This window comes from Histoplasma capsulatum, genomic scaffold (genome assembly GCF_000149585.1).
Source record: "Histoplasma capsulatum NAm1 scaffold_10 genomic scaffold, whole genome shotgun sequence".
NCBI classification, from domain to species: Eukaryota; Fungi; Ascomycota; class Eurotiomycetes; order Onygenales; family Ajellomycetaceae; genus Histoplasma; species Histoplasma mississippiense.
The window spans coordinates 692,008-713,009 of record NW_001813973.1 but is presented as its reverse complement, the minus strand read 5'-3'; the positions used below and the strand labels follow the sequence as shown (position 1 = coordinate 713,009).

The following is a 21,002-nucleotide window of genomic DNA, read 5'->3' as shown; positions in this document are numbered from 1 at the left end:
TGACGGAATCACTTTACAAGTATATATTTGGCACTATTATTCGGACCGCGCTGGAGCTGGCCCCACAATCAAGTCACCGATTCACGCTCCCACGCCAACGAACATTTACGCAGTGTAATCGAAGGAATGTAGAGGGATCATGGATGTGATGGGGGAAACAACGTTTTTTATTAAAAGCTTCATCCTACAAGAAGATGCATGAACATGGAGGTACAAATAGGGCTTTCCAAAATGACGCGGCCGTCCGAACATCAGTTGCTGGCTAAAACCAAGGAGACCTTTGTTGACACTCTTGTGGAAGTAGATACTTGATTCAAACGTCTACTAGCGAAAAATGAACGCCTAGAAACGTTGAGAACTTAAAACAGAAGCTTGAACAGCTGGTAGAACAAGGATTAAATCTAATACCAGGTATCATTCCATCTTCAGCCTTAACGAGTGGACAGTGATCTGAAGGTTCCCTTGATGTTTAAAAAGAGGCGGGAGTGGGTGAGCAAGGTGAGGGCCTCAGCACCACAAAATTTGCAAGCGGGCAGACTTATTTATAACGCATACAGAATAACAAATAGAAGTTTCAAGTGAGTCTCTTCTTTACGGAACTACGGTAAATAGCCTCCCTATAAAAACACCAGCCATGTTGTCCGCAGATACTAATCACCCCCTTCCATAGCAGAAAAATAAATGACGATTATTGACGTATAATCTTCACAGAGGCCTGGTAACAGGAAAACGCCACTTGCCACGTCATTTGAGAGTCGAATAATAACAACCTGCTCCCTCGATCAATCAGGGAATCTGGAATCGAACGAAGGAGGAAGATATGCCTGGCTGGGCATTACAAGGGCATGTTTATTTCTAAGGTTTAATCGTCAGATAAAACGCCCGCACATCATAACAGTACTCCCACTGGAGAGTATCACTTACGCAACTGCATTGCCCAGAGGGACACTGGCAGGAAGAGCCACAAGCGCAGCCACATTCACCTATTTTTCAGCGCAGCCATGTCAGTACGGTGTTGAATATATGAGAGATGATGCAAAAGCTCTACTAGGCAGAGAGCGAGCAAAATGACAAGCGGGGATTCGCATACCCATGATGAAATTAATGCGGGATAATTGATAGAGCTCTGGTTGATATTTGGTATAGTATTAGGTAGATGATCGTAAAAAGGTTTTCTTGGGGTTCGCTGGAGGAAAAGAAAATGCCCCGAAACAACTGGATCCAGGGCTTTATTTATATGCACGGAGGGGGAGAAATAGACTCAGACAACGCGGGGCAAATCCGCTAGTAAACTTTTTTGTTGGTCCATAAAATTAACCTAGTCACCACATACCTTTGTCCGAAGAAGAACAGTTGACTCAATAGTAGAAAGGATCAAACAATAAACAAGTCTAGCCTAATGCTATCTCTAGCTCCCACACCCCATGGCCTTACTTGCATAGCGTGTGAGCAGATTACAGTATATGTCGGCGCCCGCCAATAGGAGATTCTGCCTGCCTGAGGCGATGATAATGAACTCACATTCTGGATCTTTCGAATTCGGGATAAAATAAGAGGAAACTGTTCCGACTCGTGGAATGCATCGGGACTTGTGTTTTACAGGATTAGTGCATTCCTCTCCTGGCGAATGTCCTTCCATGCTTATGAGTTGGGCTCCTTTCGACGCGTGATTTGTTTTTCTTTTCTGGCTGTCGTTATCTACATCTCCACTGGGCCGCTTTTTTTTTTTTTTTTTTTCCTTTTTGAAACTTGGTTCTTTGTGTGAGTGTGGGTGTAACGGACATGAGCATATATACAATAATAATTGAGAAGAGTCAACTTACGTGATGAAATCTGTCGCTGCTGGTTGGCCCATGTAAGAGCAATAAACTTTATTCTCCAAGCAACAATCATAAGAGAACCTCAAACATGACAATGATGCGTCATACAAGGACATCTAAAAACCTCTTCAATATATCTGGTGATTTTCTGCCTTCGCATCACATCCATCTTCCAGACCCCGTCTGCTTAAAGTCATTTCAAGTATCTCACTACATACTTCCTAGAAGCTAATCCGTCCCAGCTCCCAATGCGGCCCGTGCGTCAGTCTCCGCCTCAACAACCCGACACTCATACTCGACCTCACATCAATCTGCCGGAAAATAGTAGCGCCGCAAACCCCACAAAAATTTCTATAGACATAGACGCTAGGAGAGTTTTGATATCGTTTCAGAGTTCCCAAGTCATCGTAGGTTAAAGTTCGAGCCGTTCAATGTTTTGAAGATAGCTGGCCGTGAAATGTATGCCCAGCTGCGAATCGGGAAGCCAGATACCCGCCAGCAGGAGTTGCAGACACAAAGGGCAGTAGGAGATTTTGTCCCGCTGTTGCACAGCCATCACTTTACGCCATTGGGAGCAGCTGCTACTGCTGCTGTTGAGGGCGAGGTGAAGGAATGGTCGGGAACCAAAAATGTCAGACCAAGAGGAAGTGGCAAGGTGGGATGTTGTTGATCCAGGGCGGTTATGAAAAACTTGACGCCTTTGCCCTCGTAACTTGCCACCAAGACTTGGCCGAGGAGGACGTAGGGATTGAGCACTCCTGCGGATCATCGTTTGATATATGGTGTCACATCCGGTTAGCAGCGATTGCTGGAAAATAGTGCGGGTAGCTCATGTGGAACATGTGTAGCGTTCTGTTCCTCTCCAAAGAACTGTTGCGTCTGGCACTGGCAGACCGAAGCTGTATCTGTCGACCGCGCTGGCTAAATACAGATGCGTTATGAATTCCGTCTGAGGTTCGCTGTTTTCTATATTTCCTCTCGCTGCTATGAATTTTCGCTCGTACCCTCCAGTTTCCTTGAGCTAGAGAAAGGAATTTGCACCACACGTTCCACAGAACCAGCAGCTCGAAGCCATAGGCCGAGCATATTCGATAAGACAAACCCGTTGATATCAGGCGATGATTGCGTGCTTTGTTTCAGAGGGACATAGGAGGAGGTGCATAGTAACCCAGTTGTCCGACGACAGGTGTCGCAGAGGAAGAGTGGAAGCACGGATGGACTACGCATCGCCGAATCTCATAAACAGCCCAGTGTCACGGTTCAGGAGGCGCCATCGCACGGACACGAAATCCGTGTCGCCATTTTTCCTTGATTCGGCACGCCGAGTAGAAGGATGATGTACCGCAATGCTACTTTCATTTTAGAAAGGAGTTTGCTCCCCTTGAAGATATACGTCATTGGCGGAATGACCGTGCTGGGTTGCTCTAAACACAAGGATGACAAATAAGGAGAAATTTCCGTTAGATCCCTTCTCCGTGAGTGCGAGTGCGCTACTAGGATAGACAACACACTTGATTTGCCGTTGCGAAAACTACTTCATTGAAAAGTCAATATCAAGTGGTAGGTGGCGCTTAAAGCGCCTTTCCGCCCTGGCCCCCTGCTCAGCGCTCGCGGCTAGCTGAGTGGCCTTTCAACCTCATGGACATGATTTCAACAAAGTAACCAGTCAATAAAGCCAATTCGCCCAAGGCTATATTTCCTCCTAATGGAGGGATTGAGATATGCTGCTACTGCTAGGAGTGTGCAAAGGTATCCCTGAGCTAATCCTCACAGGGCGTGCTTCGTTTCGGCCTTCCCTGAGTTCTAATTATTAGCCCCTTGGATAAATATTATTGCTAGCTAGTGGGATGGAGGAAAGCCTTCTGTGTCTCTCTTGAAAGTGGCGCCAAAATACGCTTAAGGATCCCAAAAGGCAGCCCTCACACGGTTAACCAACCCTAGTATTGAACAGCATCATAGCGTTGCAGGAGCTTTCATTGCGCGTTGTATCCGATACTCGGTAGTGGAAATGACAGCGATATTAATACAGAGTTTCCAGAATAAATTTAGAACTCAAAGGATCAATTAAATAGGTGGAACAGATCCCTACGGTATCGATTCTATTCCCCTTCTAACAACATTTCTCGGAGATATTACACCTTCCAGAATTCCTAGCTTACAGTTTGCTAACATTTGCGACAAGTTCCTGGGTAGGATGGTGTTCGACCTCTCGTCGAAACAGCGGAGACTATGTTGAAATCTGACAAGAAAGCAAGTCCAAAATGCACTGCAATCCAAATCCTCGGATTTATGCTGTCTTCGCAACAAACTAATAACAGACTGATATCATTTACTCAGGTTTGTTTCCGCTGAACATCTTGGCAAAAAATTGTTCGGAGCTCATTAATGGCTTAGGATCTCCTGCAGCAACCACGGCTTGAACTGATTTTTTAAGGGCCTTTGCCTGCTCAACATCAAACTCCATATTCGCGAAATATCGACCACCAGCCCATTGTGTAAATACATACATGTCCCTAATACTTTCGAGTGCCCTAATGCCGCCCATGGTAGGGAATTGTTCGGTTTCTATGGGAACGTAGCGGGATTTTTTGCCCGTAACTAAGCAACCCCGAAATCAGGAGGTTCTGGTTAGCATATATGTACTGTACAACATGTTTTCGTATCACGGACAGAACCATACCTTTGGTGAAAGACTCAGTGATCTCGGGAAAGGTGGCTAAGTGACTAATTCCTTGGATGGTTTTTCCGCCCCAGGTTTCTGGGTCCAACAGAACACCATGGACAAGATCTCCGAAGTCTTCCTCGATTGAAATAAATGGGACCAAGCCCGGGCCGCCAACCAAAGGCTGCGAGAGAGTGACATAACCTTCAGAGTCCGTCTCAAGGGCGAATCCGCCGAAGACCTCTGCAATGAACGGGGACATAAAGTTTTCGAAGTACCAGCCCGCGCACACAGCTGTTACACTTTTGATATTGGGGCTATTTCGAGCAAGCTGTTCGATTTTATTTTTGCCTATACGGATGGTTAGTAAGTGACAATATCGAACAAAATTGGGACACGGAAAATTGACACTAACAGTCCATCATATCCAATTTGACAGCCCCTTTAGTGATTTCATAGATATGGCCTGCGGAGCTGTACACGAAATGTTCCACGCCAACTTCGTTTGCAGCATCAACAATGACGCGACCAAGGTCCAATTCCGTAGGACCGTTTGGATCATCAAAAGCCTGGTGGTTTAATTGTTACCATACCCTCAATTTGAATGGATCATTGGATTCCGCGCAGCTCTCACCGAATCGTCAGAATTCGTATTAACGAATATTGCCCAGCTATCTTTGAATGCTTTCACTAGTTCCTCCTTCTTAAATCCATCTGCGCCAACAACCTCAACTCCAGCCCTAACCAATTCCTTGGCCTTAGGGGAGGTTGGGTTACGAGTGATTCCTCGGACACGGAATACCGCACTATTGCGAAGAAGCGATCGGACAACAGAGCCGCCTTGGTTGCCTATGGGAAACAAGATTAGAATTGTCCGGATCTCGATTCCAAAAAAGAGAGCGAAAGAGGGCAAAAGATCAAAGTCTACCTGTAGCACCAAAAACAGTGACAAGTTTTGGGGACTCCATTTGATTTCGGAAGATGTCAATATGTGGACGCAATTATATGGTTATATTTTTTCAGTGCAGGAGAGCTGGTTCAATGTGTTGAAGAAGGAGATTGAGTGCTGGTTATATCACCGCAGTCCGCATCGACTTTCCCTTCCCCACTATCGAGGTAGTGCTTCCTTAAAATTGTTCTGCCTGAAAGAAACGTCATGTTGCGGACTTGAGTGTTCTAAGAAATACCTATCGGAACTATCTCAAGGGATTGAGTTTAGTGGGTGTAAGTGGGGATATAGAGCTCGTATTTGTTTCTATGTATCCCCTACATCACAGCCTCAGGAACACACAGGATGAAGAATCCACAGGAAAACGACGTCATGCTCCTGAGGAATAACACCCTATTCATGATCTAGAAAACCTTGAGAATAACGAAAATGCTTCTCAAGCTCTCTCTGACGACGGAAACTTCCCATTTTCAGCAATCTTTGGGACGAAATCTGTCCCGCAAACAGAGAAATTGAGTCCCTGTAGTCTCCCTCGTGCTGCTTTTAAGAAATATGAGGTAGTTTCTCGCTTCACGACAATGCAATAATCGGATAAGGTGACCTGTTAGCAGCCTCCAACTTCAAGAATTGGTGCCATCGCAGCAAGTTGGAATGATGTAGACTCTACTCCGTAGGGAGTACATCAATTTCCATATCGAACTATCCACAAAATCGACATCATTCCTTCGGCAACTGCTAAGCGAGTTAGCCCAGAACTAACCTCAGAGATACTTTTTTGGATGCACGGAAAATGATAAAAGACTGTTGCCTGCCAAATTTCTCGTAATATTGGCAACCCTTAGTCCTTAGTTCGTCGTATAGATGGTTAGTTATCAAAGCGTGAACTTTCACGCATGGATTCCGCTCGTTTTCTATCAACCTTGATGATATTCGCCAGTGGATATATACAATTTTCGTTTGTGAGCCCAAAACTTGAAACGCTCGTCATATTCGAAAATCGTATAGCTTTCAACAATGCTTGGAGCCCCGCACAACATGCCTCGGCGTCCAGAAATCAGGATACGGCTCAAACTAAACCCTCCCGTAACTCACCTCAGTCTTGTCAAGAACTGAATTTCTTCCTTCCTGTTTGATCGGTTGCTTGCTTGCTGCTTCGATGAAATAGCACAACACTTGATCATCCTTGTGCCACGCTGTCAGCTGGGGAAATTGGGAGAAATAGGCTCACACACAATCACCGATTTAAGAAAAATTAATGGACGTACCCCTATCAGGCCATCCCTCCTTGAATTGCTGTTTGACCCGCCAGATAATTACAACAAGCCGCAATCGCTCGCTTGCGCTCGCTTATCCAGCTTGAAAACGCGCCGTTTAATCCCTCGGGTGAACGTAATGAGATATCCAACGGCTGCACGTGACTTGTATAGGTGAATTCCATGTAATCTACAGCTGTCAATAAAAAACAATCACATGGATCATGTTGCTGTCTGTACAGAGAATAGCCATCCTCTTCAACAGCTGTAGCACTCTGAAAAGTCTTGAGAAAATGTTTCATACATCTGCCATTCTTGTGGCAGAGGCTCGCCACGCCAGTATTATATGAATCATGAATCATGAATTTACAGATCAATTCATTCAATCTGCTTGTATTCTCAGCAATGCTTGACAACTCTGCAGATATAATCTCATTAATTATTTCAAACTGCAAAAATTACTCAGAGTTCTCTAATCAGATCAACAGATGCTATGAAGCCGTTTATATTTTTGATATTTAATTATTCATACTCTGATCAACATCAATTCAAACAGCTGCTCAGATTTGAAAACATCAAAAAAATGAAAAACTTTCATTATAAAAATATATACAATCAAATCTGAGCAATCTGCTGCAGTTTGATTAAAAAGTAATTTATGAATAATCTTCTTTCATGAATAATCTTCTTTCATTCAAAATTAACTGTAAATGTAATGAAAAGAGTTGAGTGTTTATAATTGAAGATAATTGCTAAGGAATTGTAAAACAGTTTATGCATAAAACATTCACTGTTTATATGAGAAGTAAATAATATCATATAATAATCAAGCTGCTCACAATTCATATCATTGTAATAGGCGCAACGGAGATATCTATATTAGGAAATAGATACGTGGCGATAGATACGTGGCGATGGCAATATTATCTATATAATGCTCGCTGATATCCGTGGTTTTTAGGAGATCAGCGATTAGCTTTGAACAATAGAGATTGCTACCTTCTCAATATCCTTTGTGCGTACTTCACACTACTTTTGTAATTACTCTTGTAGCCTATCTCTTACAATCATCTGTCTGTATAACATCACATAGATCATCATATTGATCAGCATAGATTTTTAATTGATGAATATAAATTCAATTCAATTATTGTTTATCAATGTTGATATAGATATCAATTAAATACTGCTGAAACAAACATTCAATCTGAAAAAGAGAAACATCAACACCATTTTATTGAAAAAGATGATATCTATATCATATACATAGAGTTAGATTATAATTGTCACATTCATCTTCATTTTTAACAACATTATCAACATCATCATCAGAGCTGTTGCAGACAGATGAAAGGTTTGCAAACACATTCATATCAATATATCAACTGTGATCCTCAAAAAAAAAAAAAAGTAAAATGTAATGCAGTGAAAAATATAATGAATTGTGAGAGTTAATACATATGAAATTCAAACTAGTATTGAGTTGTTGTAATGTTAGAAAAATGATATAGAAATGATGAGTGTTGCTGAAAATGTTTTTGTATAATAATTATAATCTCTAAGATAATAAACAAATTCTCACAGCAGTGATCACTGTCTGTCTTCAATTATATAATAGAGTTTAAATCAACATATACAGCAAAGCTGTTTTATAATATCTCTTATGCAAATTAATAAAACTAAATAAAAGAGTTAATCATAGAAATATTAGTAGTCAATAATATAATAAAAAAATATAGAAAAGCAAATGAACAAACAATAAACAATACAATACAGATATGATTAAATATATTAGAATGTATGATAAAATTCACATTATTTACAATATCTGCATCAAACTGTGAGTTGTAAATTCATATTTGTGTAAAACAGACATTTTCATCTGACTCAAATTCTAACAATCTTTACAAATGATAAAGTTCTCTTTGTATTTGAAATAATATTAAATTATTAATAATTAAACAATCAAAATGTGAATTCTGTTTGTATTTAAAAAATGTAAATATTAGAGCAGAGTTGTAGTTCTGAATATATTTATAAAAATATTTCATATCAGATGTATTATCATTAAACAATTCATATAATTCTGGTGAAGATTCTCTAACAGATGACAATCTCACAGCATCTCTTACACAATATATGAAAAACATTGAAAGAGTTTTTAACAACTCATATACATATTCATCAATTCAATATTTAACTCTGCAGACAGAGCAGTAAATATTCATTCAATTAAAATTGAATGATTGACAGCAATAAATGTAGAAATAAAAGCTGCAGAGAGCAGATTAACAACTGTGAATGATTAAAAAATTAACAATTGATTTAAAAATAATTGAATTGATTTAAATGTTGAGATCATTGAAAGTCAGTTGATTCAGTAAATTCATATATATATAATCAGTAAACTCATCTACTGCAGAAACTGCAGCAGCAGCTGTCAAATGACAATGTTTAATATTACAAATATATTCATAATTAAAAGCTCAGCAATCAATGCAGTTCTTGAAAATATGAATAACAATGTAAAATAAATGAAATAAATGATTTTCACTGTATATATTATAATGTGATAATTTAACTCATTGTGAATTGAGCACAGAAGCAGCTACATCCCTTAATGATAGATAAGAGATTTGAATTGAATGTGTCTTACATATACAATATTGAATTTGACAGCATATAAAGCATGTATGAAATAATGTATTGAATTGAAACTGTTCAAATGCATTGAGAGAATGAGAATCCCTACACACTGAGCAAAAACACATGAAATGAGTATATTAATGAACATATATAGATTGTAATGAATGTAGAGAAGAGTATAAAGAATGTAAATACAGTAAAAAACATCTGTAAAGAAAATAATGAAGATTAATATCAGAGCTGTACAGGCTGCAGAGCCAGCCATTCAATTCATTCATGAATTTGATGGGGTGCACATGATATCACGTGAGGTCACGTTACAGTATTTTTTTCACGGAAAAAGTTTATCTCAGCATGCTGTAAGAAACCCGCACTAGGGTGCCAGTGCTAGGCCGGAATTAGCGATAGCCCTAAAGATATGACATCGCCGAACATAACACCACCAACGTCATATCAGGATATGACATCGCCGAACATAGCACCACCAACGTCATATCAAGTTTGAAATCAAGGCATTATCTTGCCACTTGCATCATACTACGCCATCTACATCATAGCAAGTTCGATCTGCTTATGATACTGTGTGTATATAGCTAGCAGCTGGTCCAACCTTCTAGGGACCAGCGGATCATTCTGTTATAATCTGACCCCTACGTTCTACACCCTCAATATCTAACTACTTGATCCGAATCCTCTCCGATATATCACCGTATTATCTCCTACTGCTTGATCCTCGTAGAGTCCTAAGGACCAACCGAAATATAAGCAGCCATTTCCAACATCGCTGCTTACACATGCTCAGCCTCTTTTCTCGATATTTTCAGATTAGCGCGATCAACTAAACTTCTTTAGACTTCTGCCAAGTCCTGCTAACTTCTGGACCAATCAATTACTCCACACGTGCTCACAACATAATATCTCGTAGAGAGTCTGAGAAGAAACGGTTCCATCGTCTGTGGAAAATCAAACCTGCTCATACAAAATATTCAGTTGACTTCGGAATCATACATCTACCTTAAATATCTACCTGATCATCATCAAATTGATATTTTTTGAATCCTTAGCCATCTCACTATCATCTCTGCTATTTTGCAACTTGCTACCTCCTTTCATCATGCCACAACCATTGACCAAAGACACCGTGTCTTTTGAATCTCAAGACACCCAACATCAGACGCGGTTCAACCAATATCCTTCATCACTTGAAGATGAATCCTCTCAACAACCACTACACTCTCTCAATGATCTAGATGATGGATATGAGACATCAGATAGTGATTTAACAGACCTTGAATCTATTGATACTTCTTCGGAATTCGAGATCACTGGTATCAATACCCCACCAGCTTGTTCACAACCAAACACTTGTGACCCACAGCGCTTGCCTACTATGCCTCATAACCAGCAGAAAAAACGTTCAAAATTATCTCGCATTGTCAAAGCATTACAGCGAAATGGTTGCGGAATGGAAGCTTTTATAGATGCTTGGATTCAGAGTCCTGATATCTTGACTCATAAACGATACCGTACTCCTGCAAAGCGGCGGAATGCACTACATTCAGCACTCTCAAAGTCAGAAGCATTTCATGGTCATCACCATTATATTGCCTTGCTTAAACAGGAGCTGAAACACCTTATCAATACTCCATACTTTACAAAATTCAACCATGGTGTTGATCTTGATACCATCAATTTCCAGGCTGCTTTTGAGACCATCTGAACTGATGCATCAACCTGGTTTAAGCTGCTTACTTCTGTTCTAAAGAATAAATGTGCAAATCAAAAGAGCTATGAATGAGCCTCAGATAAAACAACAGCTATCAAATAGCTGTTTGTTATTATGAGTATTATATACCACTCTTATTTCTTGAAGAATTCAAACTTCTTCAGCTCTATTCTCTCTGCATATTTTCATGACTCAGAAGTAAAACAATGAGTGATAGAAATGATTTCTAACTTTGAACTCTGTCTCAGCTATGTGATGGGAAATAAATTGATGACAGAAATTGCTAAACAGAAGAAGGTATGAGTTGATATTCTTAACTTATTAATATTTCTATCTAATTTTTCAAATTTTTAGTAAAAATTGATAATCTCTGTTCTTTTCTGACATGTTCTTTCCACTTCTGTTAACTTAGCTGACCAATGAATAAAGTGTCGCTATATCCATATATCATGCATCGGAGTATATGGATTTGTTCTATATATGGCCGAAGAGTGCACTTAGAATCTGGACGCGGGCCTTGAAGGATTCATCGAAGATAATACTCAATAACATCCTGTTGCTTGTCGATACTTTCGGGTTCAGCGTAGCTCATAACAACTTGTGGCATGTCTTCAATTTTCATGGAAAGTATTTGCTTTAATGATAGCTTTTGAAGCTGCTGTTGTTGCTGATTTTTGCGTTTTCTTCAATCCCTCTTAGCCATATTCAACAGAGTTGTCTGACCCAGCTGTCAAAAAGAGGTGTTACGTGATTGGTCCAGAAGTTGTTGAAAGATTCCAGAAGTTGTTGAAAGATCCCAGATGTTGTCAGAAGTTGATGTGCTGTGTGAGGTGGTCAAGAGTTATGTGAAGTTGATGGAAGTTGTCAGAAGTTGTTGGACATCATCAAAAGATGTCAGAAGTCATCAGAAAATACACTCAGTGCTTTGACTAGAGCTACTGATGACCAGATATATGTTTTGATGACAAGATCAAGGCATTGAGTGATTAGACATGATCATGGTTGAAAAATTAGCAAATCATTCCCGTGTTCAAAATCAGAGTAGCAGTTTTCAACGTGATACTTCATACTCACAATATATGTATTTTTGAATAAAAATTAGTTCAATTGATAGGAAATTGGAAAATTAACCCTCCAAGGTGGTAGAGAAATGATCTATAAGTGAGGTTGTACAGTGATTCTATCTCAAACATTATGGTTGGAGCAAATCGTTCCCGTGTTGCTAACAAACTGGAACCGTTTTTTCTCAGACACTCCGCGAAGAGTTTGCTGAGGATGTCCCATTTAGGTTTAGTGTAAGCCCCTTGACAGTTGATTGGCTCAGATGTTAGCAGGACTTGGCAGTAGTTCGGATCGGGTTAGCTCGAAGTGGAGTGGCTGGGTTTTACTGAGATAAGATAAAGTTGGTTTTTCTATTATAAAGAGAGAAGAGATATAAAGAGAGAAGAGAGATGTGCCAACCTTCCACCATCAATTTTGAAATAAAAATATAATATATATATATATATTTTTTTGGCTAACATTTTGTATGTTATTTCATTTCAAAATTTAGTATATTATACCATATGAATTCCTAAACTAACAGTTAGTTACTTTGACATGAGTAAATTTCTTCACCGCCTTCTCACGAAACTGCCACCTCACTCAAACCAAAATCCTCGACAACTCCAACTTCCTCCGACCATCAACAACACTCTGTAGTTGCACATTGCAAAGGAACTTTGGGGTACTGCCGATTACGAGGAAACCCCCGCCATGCCTCCACAGTTCGAGTTTCGCGGGAACAGGCAAGGAGGAAGACCCCGTGAACAGCCTGAATTCACCTTTCGATCTCGGTTCCCCAAAACTTCCGCGAGACCATTATTATTGATGTCACCAAGGGAAACCACACCTGAATTATTATGTTACCCGCAAAACGATGATCAAAAAACAAGAAAGTTCATGTCTCTAGAAGAGTTAACCGATAGCGATGAAGCGGAGATGGATGTTTCCTCTACAGATGAAGCGGCCAAACCACCGCGAAAAAAGCAAGCTATCGAGTCTAACACCGGGCTCGCTGCAAACGCCCCCAAATGGTCGAACCCAGACCCATACACCGTTTTACCTCCATCAGATGAAAACCCAGTGAAGAGGAAAGACTTTGTAAAGCTGATCCGCAAGGCAAGAATACAATCGTCTCCACAACCCAAACCTGAAGAGCACAACGCGGTCGTTTTGAATGATGATTTTATATCCTTCGGCACGGATGACGTCGAGATGGATGAACCCCTTGGAAAAGCACCTCGAGGCCCAAAAAGCTTGATGAATCGGGATAGTGACCCGGCCCTTGGTAGCAGAAAGCGAACCCGTGACGATGAAATTATCGAGCAGCCCAGGCGCGGTGGGGCTCAAGGGAAGTTCTTTAACTCTGATGGATCCATCCTTCTTAAATGGAAACCGTTCGAAGACCAGAACCCAACTCCTTGGATGGATTCCTCAGGCCCTTCCACTCTCCACCTAGGATCTAGGTAAGCTATATCAACGCCACAGTTAGCATTACAGTGCTAACCCCTCGTCTGCGCAGGTTGCACAACGAAATACTTAGCTTTTACCACTGGGTTAAGCCCAAGTCTTTCGAGCATTCGATTAGGAATGACTTGGTCGAACGGCTTCAGCGCCACTTTGAAAGAAGACATTATGGCTCCCAGCTTTGTGCTTTTGGCTCCTTCGCCTCTGGCCTCTATCTTCCGACCGCAGATATGGATCTTGTCTTATGCTCAAGACAGTTTGTTCGACAAGGTCGCAAAGTCCTTTGTCAACGGCCGCGTGAAATACACTCGTTTGCTGCATATCTGAAAGATCTCGACATCGCTGTGCCCGGATCCGTTGAAACCATTGCTCATGCTAAGGTCCCTATTATAAAATTCGTAGACAGGCTTACAGGCTTGAAAGTGGATTTATCATTCGACAACTCCACTGGCATAACAGCGAACAAAACATTTCAGGTTTGGAAATCTCAATTTCCCGCTATGCCTGTTATTGTCTCCGTGGTAAAGCAATTTCTGCTACTACGCGGCCTCAACGAGGTAGCAACTGGTGGCTTGGGTGGATTTTCAATCATTTGTTTAGTCACTAGCCTCCTCCAGCACCTCCCCTACAGCGGCGCAGAGCCTAACCTGGGTGGTGTTCTCATGGACTTTTTCGATTTTTATGGTAATAAATTTGATTCCAGGACGGTTGGCATACAATTTGATCCGCCGGGCTATTTCGATAAGGTATCAACCAATCCCCCTTTTTGAAGTTTATAAAAGCTAACCCCTCTCTCCGTCACAGAAGCTCCTTGGCGTTTATCAAGCCAACAAGCAGCAGCGACTTGCAATTTTGGACCCAAACAATCCTCATAATGATATCTCAGGAGGAACAAAGGAGATTCCATTGATCTTCAGGGCTTTTGCCGATGCGTATCAAACTCTTAAGCAAGAACTAGTGCACGCAGCTTTTTCACCACGGAAAGACATGAGTAGCTTTCTGGGCTTAGTTGTTGGCGCTAACTATGAATCATACGATCGTCAGCGCGCACATCTTGCCAGCTTATGTGAAAATGATCCTCGATTTACGCACTTCTTCCAGCCTCCTCCTCCCGACAACCCTCCTCCAGAGGCTCCAGAAGTTCCTCCGCCACCTCCACCGGAAGAACCACCGATTGTGACTGCGAAAGGTAACCAGCACAGTGATGATTCATCACAAGCTCCCAAGCTATCTAAAAAGCAGTCCGCGGCATTAGATCGCGCCAATCGACTTAGGAAGCTTCGACCTACCTTAAAGGTTCCTAAGTTTGTGAACCTCGAAGCTGCTGTGAAAATTGGAGGGTATTCCTCAATTGCAGAAATGGACCGCGACTTATGCCGAAGGGAAAAGGCACTTCTACAGTGAATATATGCAGCCGACTAAGCCGGCTGCCTACTGGCCAATTTGTTCTGTGTCCCGTTGGCATCGAATCAACGCCTCATGCACACTGGACATCTTGTCTTCAGCTTTGACTTCGTTCGATGGCTTCCAATCCTTCTCAGGATTTCCCCGGGCGCCTTGCGCCCATTTATATAGGCATTTATGACTTATTGATTCCCTTTTCTCTATCCTTCGCCTTTATTTTATTTATTTTTTATTTTATTTTATTTTATTTTATTTTATTTTTGCCTTCTCGTCTTTCCAACTCAAACGGCGCTTCTGTATGATTATACTAGCATGATACCCATAAATATTAACTACAGGCAAATGGTACCGGCAGGACGGAGGATTGACTTGATTTTGCTACTCATCGTGGTTCTGTGCTATAGCGCACCGGACGGATTCCTTTCACTGTTACACCCAATTAACATGACATATTTTATTTTGGCTCACGACACTGCTCCACATATCGCATTGTGGTAATCATTCCTTACCACGCCATTGTTTCTCCAGTCTCCAACTCGTCTTTCGCTAGGTACTAGGTTCTCGCCTAGCTTCAATCAACTGACAATCGAACAGGGCCCGAAAATCCCACCATAACGTTAAAAATAATTAACAAATATAGAACAAACATCCGGTCCTACGGGCATTCTCTTCGTGCATTGCCTTCCAACTTCCCTCTCCCACTCCTCTTCCATTGGAAAATACCACGGCATCGCGTAAAACATTTGACGTTTTTCATCCCAGAAATCAACAAAGTATATGAAATATCACGATCAGCGTCATGAAGCAATCCACCCAAATAATTCGGGCACAATGCAATAATAAAGGCTAAGTACCCTTTTGTCACGGTCGTCCACTTTCTCCCCCCTCCTCCCTGTTCGTCCCCCGGGACTCGCCAACCTCCCTACCTTCCTTCTCACCATATAGCCTGCTAGATGCAGGCATATGGAGAGGAATGCTTAATGAATGCAATCGTTCTCTGAAAGGCTACGTGTCCCAGGCTAATTTTCCTCAGCACTCCTGCTTTTTCACAATAGTAATTTTGTCCTTGAAACGAAGCCGGCTACGCTTTTGTATTGCTGTTTTGTCTTGAGATCTTACATTGCTATTTCTATTCTTATTATTCTTGTTCCTATTATCTTTTTCTAACGAGTTCATCAGAGAATATAAGAATGGTCATGTATAGTAAATAGTACACTGGGGGCGGAAAAAAAAAAAAAAAAAAAAAAAAAAAAAAAAAAAAACCGAAAAGCTGCCACAAGCCTCGATATAATCGCCAATTTCTCATCCCATATCCCGAGTTTTGAATTCTCCTCTGCACTGTTGAAGAATTCACAGGACCAGACATCACTAACCGCTATGGTGCCTCAGGATGTAGTTGCTGTCGTCGCTGACAGGGCCCCTGTTTTTCGCCCCAACCCATTTACTTGTTGACACAGATGTTTCTCTATTTTTTTAATTGAAAAAAATAAAACATTAGCTCGAGACCTCTCTATTTCGTTCTCCTCTTTCATTTCATCACATTCCTCTTGTCCCCTGTGGTAACCGTTCCCGAATCTCTATTCCACCTTTCCGTTGGGGCGAGACGGGGAAGAAATGAAGGATAATGATTTATTATTAACTCACCACAGCATCACAGAAGCATCCATCAGCACAATCATTCCCACTTCCGCACTGCGTCTCCTTGCTTTGGCAACGGTTATCGAGCGCCATCTATTTCACCTTTAGCACCAAGATCACAGTATCTCTCGCCTGCCCCGAATATTTCACGCAGGCGGGATATCGAAAGAGCCACAATTCAGTACAGTTGAAAACGCACCGCATTATCCCGTCTAGCTGGGCTCATTTCTCCACCTACGATCGGACTCGCTGTCACAATGCCCGCGAAGAGGACAGTAAATACCCAGGTAAGCTTCATATTCGCGTGTCTTCCGATTCTGGTAGCCGGCAGGGTGGGTTGGAATTGGGCGATGAGATTCAACTGTGGTAGGTTAATCAGACGGGCTGGGAAAGAATACGTGTGGTAAAACCGAGAAGGTGGGAAGAAATCATACCTATGATAGTGTCAAAAGAGTAGAGATAGACTAAGTATAGCTAATTCTCAACAACGTGGACTCTGCTTAGGGAATCGAAGGCATATAAATAGGAGGATTTGGAGGGCAGGGGAGATCTCACCGCGGGAATATATGACTTACATGCAACTTCTGAACATGCCTCTTCTCTCAGCTCGCCTCTCGAAAGGCGGAGGCAAAGGAAAAATTCAAAATTACAAAATGCAAATCGCCAAACGGCCACCACGCGCCGGGCGAAGATCTGCACTGAGTGCGAACGTTTCTGTACTCCTAAACGTCATACTCGTGCTTGCGATGTGCGGCGTCAGAAATAAGTACTGTTATTGAACCCATTGACCGCTGTTTTCCTATTCATTGTCCCATTCAATTGTCCGGAGAGAGTTGGTCTTTCAATTACTCCGTACGCAGTATGTATATGCGCCAGGATGTTGCAAATCACAGCTACATCCTGTTTTCCTTGATGGAAGACGAGCTTTTTCGAGGGCCGAGCTCAAGCTAGTATGTTGGGATCAGCGGGGCTAGCTCACTCACAAGCTAAAACGTTAGCATTTTGGAACTATTCAGGAGAGGCTTCGACAAAGTTTTAGGGGGGCAGCCAACGAGTTGGGCAACTAATTTAGGATGCAGTGCTCTGTAATCTGTACTCTGTACGGAGTAGTCCTTCGTTTTTACGCTGCAGGAAAAGCCTGCATCAATCTTGGAACCCTTGGAACCCGCCTGCTTGAAATTTGCTTCGACAAGCGGCACAGAGAACTGCCTCTCGCATTTTGATCGGGGATTTTATCAGACCTGTCACACAGCATCAAAGAACTATGTAAATCTGAAACAAATGTGATCGCTGCATGGCCTGAGGGACAGGGAGGGAGCCTCGTTGCACTCAGCCAAGAACCACCAATTTCCATATAAAAAGATCGAATAACTACTCCGTACTCTGTACTCCGTACATTGCATGACATACGCTGTAATATAATCCGCACATCTTCGGTACGATCTGTGATTAGAGACCCATTCTGTCGCGTCTTGTGTTATCTTTTCCTTGCCCTTCTTGCCTGCCGACCTCAGAGGCCCATTTCCTGATCCATCCCAAGGGTCTTCTTCGCTCTTCAGTCTCAGCCCACATGTTAGAGACCAGCGATTTGATTTAAAAGTCTTTGGATAGTTTTGGGGGGATAATTTAGTATCAAGCACTTTCTCGAAAATCTGTGCTCAATCATGTGCTGTACAAACTCGAAAATCTCCGCCGCTTGCTTCATTTCGAGGGACGGTTGAACCGTTCCTCCATGGTGCGTTCGACTCTCCCCTTCAACGTTTCTCCACCGTGACCCACGACAGCCGCTGTAAGCGCGTCCACTGCTTCCGGTTCAAAATATGATTGCCCTAGGTAGGTGACGTTCACGACGCCGTCTAGGCGCTCTTGTGCAGTTGGATCAATGGATTCCTCGCTTGGGCCAGTGCATTGCTTAGCAAGTCAGTGAGCAAGATCACTCAAGTTCTCCAACATCTTATAGCTAGGATATAAGAAGATTAAATATGAATATAACTGAAATTAAATTGAAACAGTAAGTGATGGTCAAGATCTATAGTGATCAATAGAACCTGATATTTAGACTTGAGGATAGAAGATTTGACACTCAAGTATAATGTGAATAGAATCGACGGGTTGCCCTTCCCCCGTTCCATGGTAGTCTACCCGAGAAAAGAGGCAGGACAAAATGGACTTTGGCATATCGCACTCTTTTTCCTCCGTTCCCTTCAAGGCGAGGAGGGTCAGTTGAGGTTTTCCCTCGTCGCTTGGCCTTTTCCCCCCTCCCTACCTAATTCAAGCCCATTTTTACAATGCAGCAGCAGGCTTAAGATTTACCCCTCCTTCTACTATATTACAAGTATTCTCTAACCAGACACTATATAGCCTGACAACCTTTCGTCGCTTATTCATTGCTGCTGTCTGGCAGATACTAGTAGTACCCATGAACTGAGGGGCATGGGACGACCTTCTGTACCGCTCTCAGCGGATTTACCGCCCATCATTTTCGGAACAGCGACCTTTAACTCACAGTACAATGCTGACCCATATGCCCTCGCCACAACTGCGATAGTCCACCGCGCATTGTCTGCCGGTATCAGGGCTTTTGACACATCACCTTACTACGGGCCAGCGGAGGAATTGCTGGGTCGTGCTCTATCCGCCTACTTCGTGCGTTCCAATTTTCCGCGATACACCTACCGTCTGCTCACCAAGGTTGGTCGCATCGCTGCACAGTCCTTCAACTACTCTCCGGCATGGATACGAAAAAGTATAAAACGCAGCTTATCCCGGCTTGATACATCCTACCTAGACGTCGTATACTGTCACGATGTCGAGTTTGTTTCTCCGGCGGAGGTTTTAGGCGCGGTTGTGGAGTTGCGCAGAATACGGGATGTGGAGGGGTCAATCCGTTATATCGGGATATCAGGATACCCTGTGGACATTTTGTGTTCGCTTGCAGAGATGGTTTTAGAAGAAACCGGTGAACCGCTGGATGCCGTGATGTCGTATGCTAATTTTACATTGCAAAACACAAAACTTGCTGTGGAGGGCCTATCGCGCCTTGTTGCTGCGGGAGTCGACGTGGTTCCCAATGCCTCCCCACTAGGAATGGGCCTGCTGAGGCGCAAAGGTGTCCCAATTGGGAGTATGGGTGATTTCCATCCTGCGCCTGATGGGCTACGAAATGCTATACTTGCTGCAAGTGAGTGGGTAGCGCACCAGGGCGAAAAAATTGAAGTTGTCGCTATACGGTATGCTCTCGAGTCATGGTTACGTGAGGGCTCACCTGTTGGTGTCCTGGGGCCACCGCTTGCGCGTTTCCCGGATGCAGATCCGGGATTCACCTCTGCTGTTACACATGGTGTCGGACGGAGACTAGGGGTCAGCGTCATGGGTGTGAGCAATATTGATGAGCTGGATGAAACTCTTCGTGTTTGGCGAAGTATTATCGATGGCCTGGAGGACAAAGGAGACAAGGACGATGCTCCCACTTCCGAGGAGGTGGAATATTTATCCGAAGGAACTATGGTGGCAACTGGTGCCTCTAGTCCTTCATCATCCACCGCCGCGTCTAAGACTCCCAGCGCTCTTACCCCATCCGGTGATATCGCCGACCGCAAGTGGTCCCGAGACAGACGCCAGCGCATATTAAAGCTGGCCGAAGGGATTCGCGAAATCCTCGGGCCGGACTGGGTGAATTATACCTGGGAGAGTCCCGGGAAAGGGTTTGTAAATACCCCCTGTGACAACCACTGCGACATGGATGAGCCGGCTTGCAAAACCAGTGTTTATGATAGAGGCAGTCGAAAAGGATGTCGATGTTAAGGACATAGAGGCTATATTGCTTCCATCCCCATTGGAGCCAGTTGAGAAGTGAAAAATGCGTTTCTGTATCATCAGCTTGTATATCTTAGGTTAGCCAATTGATGAATGAATGATAGTTATGCTTGGTTATCTGATTGCCTCATCATTTTTTCATCCCTGTTACGACATCTTCAATTTCAATATGCAAGCGTCATATGCCGCATTTTGTTTTGTTCTGTTTTATTTATTTCCATTATTCTTGTGATTTCTTTTTATTTTTGAATTTTTGAATTTATGTTTTCGCCCAGCCAGGAGCAGCTAATTGTTTATAGGTATAATGCATACGCCTCCATTCCATACAAAATAACCATGTCATCAGGATCAATATAAGCATCCTCATTCGCTATATTCAACAGATATCAAGTGACCATACATGTTGTAACTATCGCGAGAACAAAATCTTCTTGCCTGTATCTTACTACTTAATAACGTGAGTTACTTTTTCATGAAGGCCCCGGACTAGAGAGGCATTTTGCAACGTGGAATTGCATTTGGCACCAAAATTTGCATTTACTGATGCCGCCAACTTCAGGTCCCAAAATAGTCTAACATC

The 21,002-nt window shown here is 42.5% G+C and overlaps 6 protein-coding genes across 6 annotated transcripts; 3 read left to right on the top strand and 3 right to left on the bottom strand.

The window, feature by feature from the left end:
* Positions 1 to 782: 782 nt before the first annotated feature.
* Positions 783 to 1,855, bottom strand: HCAG_08108 (predicted protein; the record flags this gene model as incomplete). Its single annotated transcript, XM_001536949.1, has 4 exons — positions 783 to 855; positions 925 to 983; positions 1,435 to 1,588; positions 1,824 to 1,855. 4 exons carry the CDS (start codon positions 1,853 to 1,855, stop codon positions 783 to 785), a joined length of 318 nt encoding a protein of 105 aa, XP_001536999.1.
* Positions 1,856 to 2,375: 520 nt separating this feature from the next.
* On the bottom strand, positions 2,376 to 3,047 carry HCAG_08107 (predicted protein; the record flags this gene model as incomplete). The annotated part of the gene is made up of 2 exons (XM_001536948.1): positions 2,376 to 2,578; positions 2,825 to 3,047. The coding sequence occupies 2 exons, from the start codon at positions 3,045 to 3,047 to the stop codon at positions 2,376 to 2,378; spliced, it is 426 nt and encodes a 141-aa protein (XP_001536998.1).
* A 1,102-nt stretch (positions 3,048 to 4,149) lies between these two features.
* On the bottom strand, positions 4,150 to 5,450 carry HCAG_08106 (predicted protein; the record flags this gene model as incomplete). Its single annotated transcript, XM_001536947.1, has 5 exons — positions 4,150 to 4,418; positions 4,501 to 4,833; positions 4,898 to 5,051; positions 5,117 to 5,331; positions 5,411 to 5,450. 5 exons carry the CDS (start codon positions 5,448 to 5,450, stop codon positions 4,150 to 4,152), a joined length of 1,011 nt encoding a protein of 336 aa, XP_001536997.1.
* Positions 5,451 to 10,444: 4,994 nt separating this feature from the next.
* On the top strand, positions 10,445 to 11,050 carry HCAG_08105 (predicted protein; the record flags this gene model as incomplete). The annotated part of the gene is made up of 1 exon (XM_001536946.1): positions 10,445 to 11,050. One exon carries the CDS (start codon positions 10,445 to 10,447, stop codon positions 11,048 to 11,050), a length of 606 nt encoding a protein of 201 aa, XP_001536996.1.
* A 1,761-nt stretch (positions 11,051 to 12,811) lies between these two features.
* HCAG_08104 (conserved hypothetical protein) lies at positions 12,812 to 14,968 on the top strand (the record flags this gene model as incomplete). The annotated part of the gene is made up of 3 exons (XM_001536945.1): positions 12,812 to 13,563; positions 13,641 to 14,310; positions 14,369 to 14,968. 3 exons carry the CDS (start codon positions 12,812 to 12,814, stop codon positions 14,966 to 14,968), a joined length of 2,022 nt encoding a protein of 673 aa, XP_001536995.1.
* Positions 14,969 to 18,588: 3,620 nt separating this feature from the next.
* HCAG_08103 (conserved hypothetical protein) lies at positions 18,589 to 20,410 on the top strand (the record flags this gene model as incomplete). Its single annotated transcript, XM_001536944.1, has 3 exons — positions 18,589 to 18,617; positions 18,709 to 18,824; positions 19,011 to 20,410. 3 exons carry the CDS (start codon positions 18,589 to 18,591, stop codon positions 20,408 to 20,410), a joined length of 1,545 nt encoding a protein of 514 aa, XP_001536994.1.
* Positions 20,411 to 21,002: the final 592 nt, after the last annotated feature.